The sequence below is a fragment of the Trichomycterus rosablanca genome, chromosome 25, assembly GCF_030014385.1.
Source record: "Trichomycterus rosablanca isolate fTriRos1 chromosome 25, fTriRos1.hap1, whole genome shotgun sequence".
In the NCBI taxonomy this organism is placed as follows: domain Eukaryota; kingdom Metazoa; phylum Chordata; class Actinopteri; order Siluriformes; family Trichomycteridae; genus Trichomycterus; species Trichomycterus rosablanca.
The window spans coordinates 5982509-5995243 of record NC_086012.1 but is presented as its reverse complement, the minus strand read 5'-3'; the positions used below and the strand labels follow the sequence as shown (position 1 = coordinate 5995243).

The 12735-nt window shown below is 41.9% G+C and overlaps 1 protein-coding gene across 2 annotated transcripts in view; it reads left to right on the top strand.

Moving 5' to 3' along the window:
• The window catches only part of arhgap12a (Rho GTPase activating protein 12a), a 43940-nt gene continuing 31205 nt past the window's right edge, over window positions 1-12735 (top strand). For both annotated transcript variants that reach the window (XM_062987507.1, XM_062987506.1), the window contains exons 1-2: window positions 1-53; window positions 7234-8126. In XM_062987507.1, the coding sequence (XP_062843577.1) occupies window positions 7341-8126 (786 nt within the window). In that variant the 5' untranslated portion in view covers window positions 1-53; window positions 7234-7340. The remainder of the gene's footprint in view (window positions 54-7233; window positions 8127-12735) is intronic.

Sequence of the window (12735 nt, the reverse complement as noted above, 5' to 3'; positions counted from 1 at the left end):
CACTGCGGGATATTTTCACCTTAATGAGACGACACGGCGTTTAATAAGTTAAGGTATGTACCGCTGGCATTTTATAATTCGTGTCTGAAGTCAATATTGTGCTTTTAAAGTGTTGGTGTTGAGTTTGTGTGGTAACCGAGCACGCTAGCTTGGTATGCTAATACCTGCGCGCTCTGAGGAGAAACTTGGGAGTTGTTAGCTTTAGCACCGTGGAATGAGAGAAAACCTGTTTCATCATGTCCGAGTTCAGCTCCCGTTACAGCCACGCCAGGTAACTCGTACAGCTTCCTTCTGCGCTTTTTACCTCATTTTTAATTACTGTTAAAAATCACAAACTGCTTCATGTTCGTCGTCGAATGAAAATGTAGGTAAATGGTGAAGTGAGCAGTTCGAGGAAGCGCGAGCAGGTTTAACCAGCTAGCACCGAAACTCAGCTTTCTAGTGGTGCTTTAATAACAGCTACATAAGCAAATCTGTTCCTGAGTAATGTTACAGCCACACAAACAAGAAAATCTGAGCAAATATGCAAATTTAAGTTTATTATAGTGAGACTTGCCTAACTTGGAATTAAATACCTATATTTTTAGCATTTAATTTGTATATAACAACAATATGTATTATTTACCAAACAATATTATGGCTATACACTAATCAGCCATAACATTAAAACCACCTCCTTGTTTCTACACTCGCTGTCCATTTTATCAGCTCCACTTACCATATAGAAGCACTTTGTAGTTCTACAATTACTGACTGTAGTCCATCTGTTTCTCTACATGCTTTGTTAGCCCCCTTTCATGCTGTTCTTCAATGGTCAGGACCCCCACAGTGCAGGTATTATTTAGGTGGTGGATCATTCTCAGCACTGCAGTGACACTGACATGGTGGTGGTGTGTTAGTGTGTGTTGTGCTGGCATGAGTGGATCAGTTTTTAAACACCTCACTGTCACTGCTGGACTGAGAATAGTCCACCAGCCAAAAATATCCAGCCAACAGCGTCCTGTGTCCACTGATGAAGGTCTAGAACATGACCGACTCAAACAGCAGCGATAGATGAGCGATCGTCTCCGACTTTACATCTACAAGGTGGACCGACTAGGTAGGAGTGTCTAATAGAGTGGACAGTGAGTGGACACGGTGTTTAAAAACTCCAGCAGCGCTGCTGTGTCTGATCCACTCATACCAGCACAACACACACGAACACACCACCACCATGTCAGTGTCACTGCAGTGCTGAGAATGATCCACCACCCAAATAATACCTGCACTGTGGTGGTCCTGACCATTGAAGAACAGGGTGAAAGCAGGCTAAAAAAGTATGCAGAGAAACAGATGGACTACAGTCAGTAATTGTAGAACTACAAAGTGCTCACAAACCCTAAGCAAATCTGTTCCTGATTAATGTTACAGCCAAACAAACACTTAACAAGAAAATATGATGTGCAAATTGTAGAGTTTTAACATTGATTTTTATCTGACCTGAAGTTGAAAACTTATATTTTTAGCATTTAATTTGCCAATTTATTTCACTTTATTTAAGACAGCGTGTCCTGTTTTTTGTTTTTTTTTATCCTGAAAAGGGTCAGACTTTACCATGTCAAAATAGCTAAGAGTCATTCTTTGGCAAAACGTTATGTCTTGAAATATCAGACATTTATAATAACGTCTTTATTGTAAGGCAGCTATTTAGTAAAATACTGCATTGTGTATGGAAGAAAAATAATAATAACAATAGGAAGTATAACCTGTATGTTTAGTCTCTGTTTAAAGCTTTTCAGTCATGGAAAGCTTAAAACCTAAGACTGCACATACACCAAAAGTATGTGGACACCATAACCATAAGCTTAATGAACTTTGAACTAATGAACAGGTTCTTCTGACTCGTTGGAGCTGTGGGAGTTTGTGCCAGTTCAGCTAAACTGCATTTGTGGAGCACTTAAATGGTGCAGCAGTATAGTTTGCGATCCCACAACTGCTGAGTTAGGGGATTAAGACTTGGCTGTGTCTAATGAAGAAGTGCTGCAACAGGGACTTGTACTGTGTGCTTGCGGTGGGAGCATTAGTGACAGAAGAGTATGGAGAAAGGATCATGGTCATTTGTATGTATCCACTGCTCACTGAGGCTTCACACATGTCTAAGGTGGTATGTTCTTACCTGAAATTTCCATGACCAAAGCAGTGATTAGGAAATTTAGGAGTTGTTTGAGTTAGTTAGGAACAGTTCGCTCACAATCAGCCTTCCGATTGATACGTGCAACATCAGACTTGTTAAACCATGTCTCTATGGATCTTTCTTTGTGCATAGAGACACAGTTTCAGTTCCCTGAAAAGGGAAATGGAGTTGGAGGCATATATTTGCAATAAGGGTGGCTGAAACACCTGAGATAAATTATTAACAGGGGCCTCCCCATACCACTAGCCATTTTCTAAATAATGAAACAAGACGACTTATTCCAAGCGACTTGCAGTACAGACAGTAACTGTCTAAGGAATTGAGGGTTAAGGGCCTTGCTCAAGGGCCCAACAGTGGCAACCTGGCAGTAGTGGGGGCTTGAACCAGTGACCTTTCAATTACTAGTCACGTATCTTACCCGCTAGGCTACAACTGCCCATTTCAACATTTAATGTGCTGCCACTGTGTCTAGTGTCCAACAAGATGGAACAGATCAGGCATTTATATAATGGGGGTCATGCTTTCTGAGCCCATGAGGAAAAGGACCATCCTGAATGTTACCAGTGCAGTGGTTATCAATCGTCTCATTTAATTCAGTTGACTCAACTGTAATTGATTTGACTTTGTAACGCTACAACCAGCAGCTCACTGTCGCCTCACAGCAAGAAGGTCCTGGGTTCGATCCCCAGGTGGGGTGGTCCTGGTCCTTTCTGTGTAGAGTTTGCATGTTCTGAGGTGAATTGAAGATTCAAAATTGTCCATGACAGTGTTCAATATAACATTGCGAACTGATGAACCTTGTGTAATAATTACCGTTCCTGTCATGAATGTAACCAAAGTGTAGAACAGCTCTGTCTCACAATCACAAAGTGTATGGAATTAAATTATGCACAATTGCATTAGTATTTTTTCTAGATAAAGCATTAAATGCACTTATTAAAAGTAAAAATATTATACTTTAGTTTGTAAACTATAGGAGTAGGTTAAGTAGTCTTATATTTGGAGCATACTGAGAATTAGTTTGTTTTGGATGCGTCACCGAGAGAGGATCCACTGACCTGACACAAGCGCTGATTGTACACTGTGATCATAGCCGTCACGTAAAAATGAACAAACATCATCATAGAAACGTAGGAAAAGAGAGTCTGTGTGCGAGAGTAGGGATCAAAGAATGTGTGTTATTTATTCTTGACGACAAAAGAAAAACCACATTCGCTTTACAAAGAAGTCTGAAGAGGATGAGAGGCTCAGTGCATACAGGTGCAATCGGAAATATTCAAACCCCTCTTTTTTACATGATGGTGAAATATTTAAACTGAAGCCTTAGTAAGCAAAGAAAGAATATTTGTTTATACACTAAAGTAACTTAAGGTAACATAAGCTGACAATTTTGTGTTTAAATAAAAAAAAATAATAATCTAGTACTCATGATGAATGTCCATGTGCAATATAATGTTTGGTGGAATGTCTTTTTGCCTCTAACCTCTAATAGGTGATTTTTAGTTAGTGCTACAAGCTTACCGATTCTGATCTCCGATCTCCTTTCAGGGACATCGGCCGATAGCCGAATCCGATCGGGGGGGGGGGGGGGGGGATTAGCAGTAAATAAACTTAAAAAGAGCCTCACAGTAAAGATAAACCGGAGCAGCGCGCGTGTGTGTGTGTGTGTTTGTGCCTTTAGAAGAGACGCTTTGTTCACAGTATCGCTATAAGTGATTCATTGATTCATGAGTTGATTCGTTTTTATGTGAAGCGTAAGTTTCTCTTCTCGGTTATCTCTTCGTGTTTACTGTTATTAATTAAATGTCGTGGTTTTAAATAAACACCAGCTACTACAGAACATTTTGTGTGACTCTCTTACATTAAAAAGCTTCATTAAACTGCTATTACCACAGATCTGTAACCGAGTCAGACTCGTTCCATCTAAGGAGCTAAAAGTTTTCTAAAAGTTTAGCAGATGATCCTGAACTAACGAATTTGGTAATGAATAAACTTTTGCCTCTGATTGGCTCTGTAACGTCTTCTGTTCTCATCTACATCACAAGTAAGAACCGCTCACGATTTACCAAAGTGAACCAGGAGTTTATATAACGTGCTGATAGAATCGACTCAGATGTGACCGGGTTGAATTATCTTTTTAAAGTAAATATTTCAATCAGCAAAATTACATCGTAAGAGCTTTCACGATGGTTTCTGTACGATGGTTGATGAATGGTGATGTGATGGTTGGTGCTTCGTAGCTCAAAGTCTGGATCAATCCACTGAGCTGTTAACTTAACGTGGTCTTTATATATCACACGATCGGATCGGCTACTTTTAGGAAATATCGCCGATCGCAGATAGCATATTTTGATTAAAAATCTGCCGATACCGATTCGTAGCCAATCGATCGTCCCATCTCTACTTATGACACATCTATTTTGGAATCTTTGCCCATTCTTCTCTTTCAAAAGCTTCTCGCTCATTGAGGTTTGATGGCTTTTGTGGTGCAACTGCTTTTTTTTTAATTCCAGCAAAAGCAAGGATTTTCTATGGGATTTAAATCTGTAGACTGTGAAGGCAACTCCAGGATGGATTCCCTAAGCAAGCTTTGATTATCTTGGAAGTGTTCTAGATATCATTGTCTTGCTTTAGCATTTCTGTGAATCCATGATGCCAGTCACATGGTCAAGATTGTCAGTTCCTGTCGCAGAACAGCATCCCCACATCTCTGACCCATCTCTTTGCTTGACTGTGTGGATAGTATCCTTTCGGTCACGAGCCTTGCTTTTTTGCGCCAGACAAACACTGATTCATATGACCAAACAGTTTAAGATGTGATTCGTCATTACATAGAACTGTGTCCCAGAACTTCAGATTCCTTCTGCCATATTCCAGTCGACCCTTCTTGTGCTTCTTGTTCAAGAGTGGCAAGCGTTGTGGAGTCATTTGTCCACGCCTTCATCTGATTTTTCTTTGTTGTCCTAATGAGATTGCCAGGGCCTCTGGACAAGATTTGAGCTTTCTCTTACAGCCAGGCAGGTTTGGAACCATTGCACCATTGGTTTGGAACTTCCAGAAGACACCCCCAGTGGTCTCTCTATGAATGTTCACGGTCAGGATTTTCTAATAGCGAGCATAATAATTTTTCTATTTATTATTCCAAATAGACCAGGTGCTAAATCAGCAAAGCAACCTAATGCTATCAAACTACCAGCACCATGATCTACTGTCTGTAATATGATCATATTATAAAATGCTGTGTTGGCACAAGTTTCACTTTCGACCAACACTGCAGAGAATGTTATACGTGGGGTTTTATTCTCCTCTTGACCAGCAGAGTTCTGTTTTTCTGTCTCTTTTCAGTAGTGTAATCATGAAACCTGACCCTACCTGTGGTGAATGAGGCCTGTAGGTCCTGGTATGTTTGCCTGGGTTCTTTTCTGACTTCCTGAATGAGTTGTCATTGTGATTTTGGAGGATTTTAGGTTGGCCAGCAACTTATTGGAATATCACTACAGTTCCAAACATTGTTTAATTGTAAGCAAATGGCTCTCACTGTAGTTTTGCTAAAGCCTCAGGGCTTTTTTAAATGGCTTTGTGACCCTTATGTTTAGCTTTATTTGGATCGTGGCATAGTATACCGCTTCCCATTGCTGAAAAGGTTTCATTCAGGTGATGGTTAACACGGTTTCTAATTGTCCATATTGATTAATCACAAAGTAAATTGGGCTGGAGCGTATCTCACATAAGTCACTAGGTGGCTTGGGTGACAGGCGTCAAGTCTAAATTTCTGACTATCAGGAGGGGGTTAGAACATATTTTACAGATGTTATTAAAAGTGATTTTTAAAACTGAGCTCGTTATCAAAAAACGACTCCAATTGTTTGGCCTCCAAATTCATAGGTTGTAGATAAGCCTAATGTCCTTTGTTTGTGTCTCACTTCCAACAATATGAACTTCTGTCTTTCTCAATATAACTGCAGGAAATACAAGACATCCACATATTAATATTACTTATGCAATGAAACAGTGAGCTGATAGACTTGCCAGCATTTGGTGCTAGGAAGATTTAAAGCTGTGAATCATTTGCATACTGGTGGAAGCAAATGTTATGCCTCTTAAGCAGGAGGAGAAAGCATATAGTGCTTGTGCTTCCATTGAAGACACGCAGAAAATGTAAATGTAAATATACAGGTTAAATAGCAAAAGCCCCAAGATTCATCCTTGAATGACCCCACAGGTCTTTCTCCAATTTCATGATCTTTTGAAATACTTCAATATGTTTGTAACCAGCCACTGAGACTCGCCCGATTTTGAAGCCGACCAAATAGAATTTATTGATCAATCGTATCTAATAAACCCAAATAGAACAAAAACAGAGATGTTACTGATGTCTCTGTTTTTTTTTGTTTTTTTTAGATTAAGATGTTAAGACATTCAGTTTCTGAGCTGTGACAGGCACTGAAACCAGACTGAAACTTTTAATTACGCTGGTTGGTTTAGTTAGCCCTTTGTTTAAAATATACATTACGAATGCTGAAGTGGTTCTGCGCATGTCCACTATGTTATGCTGTTTTTACCAGTTTATTATATGACAAGTGATCACGGGTTAAACAAGATTCATCAGTTCAAGTCTTTTAATGTCAAACACAGTCATGGATAATTTTGTAGGACTGTAGGAGAAAACCGGAGCTTTCGGAGGAAACCCACACAGGCATGAGGGGAACATGCAAACAACACAGAATGGACCTGGACTGATCTACCTGGGAATCGAACCCAGGACCTTCTTGCTGTGAGGCGACAGTGCTACCCACTGAGTCACTGTGCTGCCCACCTGTTTTTACCAATAAAGCGTAATGCCTTTATATGAACCTTGTTTGTGATCGGCTAATGATTCTTCATCGGCTAATGACAGACAGTTATTGGTTAAAAGAAACTGGCGAAATCTGCAGCCCTAGAATGAATGTATTACATTTAACATCACCATGATGGCAAAGCGTATTCTTGGTATTATTGGTATAAATATCGTCTGTGTAGTTACCACTAATACTGAAGGGTTTTCTCTCTGTTCTCTGCAGATGTGTTGTGTTGGACCGTCTTTAGTATAGTGATGCTTCAGAAGCCCATCCACTGCATTTCTTTCTTCTGCTGACCCCAGCCTTTGAGCTCAACCTTTGAGGAAGGAATGGCTGATCGCTGCGACCTTGCAGTTCCCCCCGGTCAGCGGTATATCGAGGTGGAACATGACTACGAGTACAAATTCAAAGACCGCATGATTAATATTAAGCAAGGGGAGTGTTACCTGCTCGTGAAAAAGACTAACGATGACTGGTGGCAGGTGTGCAAGGACGAAAACAGCAAAGGTTTCTATGTTCCCGCACAATATGTCCGCGAGGTCCGGCGGGCACTCATGCCCCCCACCAAACCTCTCCCTAATGCCGGAAGTGGCGTCGGAGTTAGAGGGGGGTCCGGGAAGGATCGTCCTACCGTCCTGGACCTAAAACAGCCCGACGAGAACCAGAACAAACGGAGTCCCGGTCAGGCACCCCTGCCTCGACAGCAAGTCGCGTTGCAGCCACCGAAAGACAACAAGGGCAGTCCGAAAAGTCCCAGAAGTCAAGGGCAGCCGACGTTCCCAGCAAACGCGGAGCAGGAGGTGCAACCTCAGCCCCGGGCTGAGTCCCCGATCGGACCCAGAATACCTCTGGATTTGGATATGGACAGCGATAAGGAGGGGGGTAAAATAAGGGATGGAGAGAAGGAGAAGAAGAGGAAAGGATCAGATAAAGATGGAAAAAAAAGAAAAGATGCAGAAATAGTGAAGAGGAACAGTGAAAAGGACAGAAAGGCGGTGGGAATGTGGGATAAGCCTCTTGCACCTGGAGAATCACCGAGGGAGGCGTCTGAGAAAAATCGAAATGATTCAGAATCTGGGGACGAATTAAGCAGCAGTTCCACAGAGCAGCTACAGGTATGGTGTCCTCTCTTTTATGCTACTTTAAGGGTCTGTCTGAAAACCTAGTGAGCTGCCTTACTGCCTACCTAGGCAGCTGCCTAAGTAGAAAGGGTTCTAATATGCCATTAAACCTATAAGGCAGATTACTTAGACGCCTGACTTCAAACCAATAGGCTAAGGTGGCACAACCCGCTGTAATGCCAGCTAACATCTCCCTTCATGTACCGAAGATGGTTAAATTGTCACTGACAAGCCCTGATTTGCACATAAATGACACTTGTACACCTTTATACAAATTAAAATAATGAGAGTTTAATTACATTTAAGAAGAACTCCACATTAATCCACCATAGTTGTCATTTTTTTGTCAAAAATGCTGTGCCGCACTGAATGCTGGGATTGCCGTCATTGCTAAGGTAGCATCGAATGCTCCCTCATTATTCAGCCAGATTATCGCTCAGAAATAAGGCACCTCAGTATGCAGCATTGAGACATGCCTTCTTCTCAGGAGCTCATGTACAGAGATCATTAGGTCTTCAGACAGGCCCTAAGACTTGATTGTTCTGTACCATGTTCATACAAAGACCAAGTGATGAGCAGCAGCCAATAAGAGTAAAAAATGCTCTGAGAAGCATATAAAAATATCATGAAGTAAAAAACTGAGAAGTTGATTACATGGTTCATGTTACACTTCAGCTCGGAACGTTAGACTATGATATTACTGTATTGTGCCAAGGTGTATAAAGAACAGAGAAGTGCATTTGTGCAGCATGCAGAATCACCTTTTGTCTATTGTTGTGATTAGGGATGCAACTTTTGCCTCTTACTTTAACCTGATCATCAAAATGTAAAACATGTAAACTTTCTTATACCTTAAAAAGCGCTCGGATCCAAGCTGCTGTATTGGACACTAGGATAACACACATGTATCTGATAATAGATGAAGCCGCCTCATATTGTTCAGCATGCCAAACACAGCTCACAATAAAACATTTAATCCTGGAATGTATCATTTATGACCACGAGAGACAACAGACCTTAAAAGACCTTAACAGCAAAGACCATGAAGGAACTATTGAACAACACAAAAGCAAAAAACTCCATCAGTGCTGCTGTGTCTGATCCACTCATACCAGCACAACACACACTAACACACCACCACCATGTCAGTGTCACTGCAGTGCTGAGAATGATCCACCACCTAAATAATACCTGCTCTGTGGTGGTCCTGTGGAGGTCCTGAGCATTGAAGAACAGCATGAAAGGGGACTAACAAAGCATGCAGAGAAACAGATGGACTACAGTCAGTAATTGTAGAACTACAAAGTGCTTCTATATGGTAAGTGGAGCTGATAAAATGGACAGTGAGTGTAAAAACAAGGAGGTGGTTTTAATGGTATAACTGAAAGAAAATGGTATAGAAAAGCAACATGAGCCCATCAGACCTGGTTTTGGAGCTTCTTGGATTACATCTTGACCTTTTCTATTTGTATGGACACAGAGAAGTCACCAGAATTGTATTTGAAATGTTTAAGCTTAGTCGGTTTGCTTTTGTAAAACACTCTTGTCAGAATATTTTTTACTAGCCCAGCATTCGTATCAGCTAGCAAGGTGTGGCCTGTGTGTGTGCACGCAGTATTAAGACCAAAGGTTAGTCAGCCACAAAAAAGGTGTGTGTGTGTGTGTGTGTGTGTGTGTGTGTGTGTGTGTGTGTGTGTGTGTGTGTGTGTGTGTGTGTGTGTGTGTGTGTGTGTGTGTGTGTTACATTTATTGCTTCTGTTTTCTCTCTCTTTTCTGCCTTTTACCTGTATGTTTTAATCTTATGTTTTCTGCCCTCTCACACCACTGTTACACATTGCCGCTATCTGACAGACTAATAGAGACCCATTCAAATATGAAACTGTTTGTTTTTATTCTTTTTTTTTTATCAATTATCAATTTTTTCCCACGCTTTTCCCCCAATTTTTATCCCTATTCTAGTCGTGTCCAATTACCCTGATTGTGTCCTCTATACTGATTCGACCCTTCACCGCTCAACTGACTTGCGCTTCCTCCGGCACGCAATCAGTACAGCCTGCATTTTTCACCTGCATGAGCCGAGTTCATACACCGAGAGACACTGCGCACGGAGGGTCACCCCCCCCATGTTATTCCTCAGCCCTGTGCAGGCGCCGACTCTACCCCTAACCCTGAACAACAGCCAAACGTTGTTCACATTGCCGCCCAATCCAGTCGGAAAGGCAGAGCTGAGTTTCGATACGATGTATCTAGAAACCCAACTCTGGTGCGCTAGCGTACTTTACCGCTGCGCCACCTGAGCGGCCTTTGTTTTTATTCTTTATTATAATGCGGCATAACGTGGTAATAAACTTGCACAGTAACATGAACATAAACATTAAGACCAGCGCTAGTTCAGCAATTAATAATAATTATCATTAACCTCTTGAAGGCTGTAGAAAGCAGTTCATTACAGTTAGATATGCTAATCAAGACGCACGTGTCTCTTGCTGTACGTGTTTAAGTTTGAAAAGCAGCACTGCTTTATATAAAGCTCTACATTATAGCCAAGCTATTTAGGCCTGCTGTTTGTGTTTGGTTTATGAAGGGAACTTGGCGTGTTTGCACCGAAAATGTCCAGAACTCACTACAAACTTTATCATAGACTGGACTGAATAATTAAGAACTCTAATTGCTTGTTTAATCTTTCAGCTAATAATAACTTTTAGTTTAAATAAATTATGTGCATGTATTATTTATGTAAGTCTAATTTATTCAAATTATTCTCCGGGCCATCCAAGGATGGTGGTCCCTAGTAAGTCTGGTTCCTCTCAGGGTTTTTCCTTGTGATTTTAAGGGAGTTTTTCCTTGCCACTGTCGCCCTCGGCTTGATCAACCAGGTTTTTGGTCTATCGGTCCTGGATTCTGTAAAGTTGCTTTGCTATACAAATAAATTTGACTTGACTTGACTTGTTTTTTTTGGCTTTAATATGCTGCACCAACCATTGCAGAACCAGCATGTACCCAGAGAAACTGGTACAACGTTCGCACCCACACAAAAACTGCAATATTCAAGACTTGGTTTGAGACAGTTGGGCTTTAAAAAGAGAGACTTGGCAGTCTTTGTCAGCTGGCATGAGTGAGTGTGTGTGTGTGTGTGTGTGTATGTACAGGGGTTGGACAAAATAACTGAAACACCTGGTTTTAGACCACAATAATTTATTAGTATGGTGTAGGACCTCCTTTTGCGGCCAATACAGCGTCAATTCGTCTTGGAAATGACATATACAAGTCCTGCACAGTGGTCAGAGGGATTTTAAGCCATTCTTCTTGCAGGATAGTGGCCAGGTCACTACGTGATGCTGGTGGAGGAAAACGTTTCCTGACTCGCTTCTCCAAAACACCCCAAAGTGGCTCAATAATATTTAGATCTGGTGACTGTGCAGGCCATCGGAGATGTACAACTTCACTTTCATGTTCATCAAACCAATCTTTCACCAGTCTTGCTGTGTGTATTGGTGCATTGTCATCCTGATACACGGTACCGCCATTGGATGCACATGGTCCTCCAGAATGGTTCGGTAGTCCTCGGCAGTGACGCGCCCATCTAGCACAAGTATTGGGCCAAGGGAATGCCATGATATGGCTGCCCAAACCATCACTGATCCACCCCCATGCTTCACTCTGGGCATGCAACAGTCTGGGTGGTACGCTTCTTTGGGGCTTCTCCACACCGTAACTCTCCCGGATGTGGGGAAAACAGTAAAGGTGGACTCATCAGAGAACAATACATGTTTCACATTGTCCACAGCCCAAGATTTGCGCTCCTTGCACCATTGAAACCGACGTTTGGCATTGGCACGAGTGACCAAAGGTTTGGCTATAGCAGCCCGGCCGTGTATATTGACCCTGTGGAGCTCCCGACGGACAGTTCTGGTGGAAACAGGAGAGTTGAGGTGCACATTTAATTCTGCCGTGATTTGGGCAGCCGTGGTTTTATGTTTTTTTGGATACAATCCGGGTTAGCACCCGAACATCCCTTTCAGACAGCTTCCTCTTGCGTCCACAGTTAATCCTGTTGGATGTGGTTTGTCCTTCTTGTTGGTATGCTGACATTACCCTGGATACCGTGGCTCTTGATACATCACAAAGACTTGCTGTCTTGGTCACAGATGCGCCAGCAAGACGTGCACCAACAATTTGTCCTCTTTTGAACTCTGGTATGTCACCCATAATGTTGTGTGCATTGCAATATTTTGAGCAAAACTGTGCTCTTACCCTGCTAATTGAACCTTCACACTCTGCTCTTACTGGTGCAATGTGCAATTAATGAAGATTGGCCACCAGACTGGTCCAATTTAGCCATGAAACCTACCACACTAAAATGACAGGTGTTTCAGTTATTTTGTCCAACCCCTGTATATGCGTAGGTATAGGAGTCTGTGTGTATGGGGAGATACATAACAGGTAATATGCAGAACCTTACTTTCGGCACATAATTGCAGGATTGAGCCTTTCACGTGATGTGTCAAAACAGCATTTTGCTGGCTGTGCCACTGAGCGCCATGTTGGAAAACTGTAGTGGCCCACAGCTTATGTGTGAAGGCACCATTGACGCTGGAGCGAA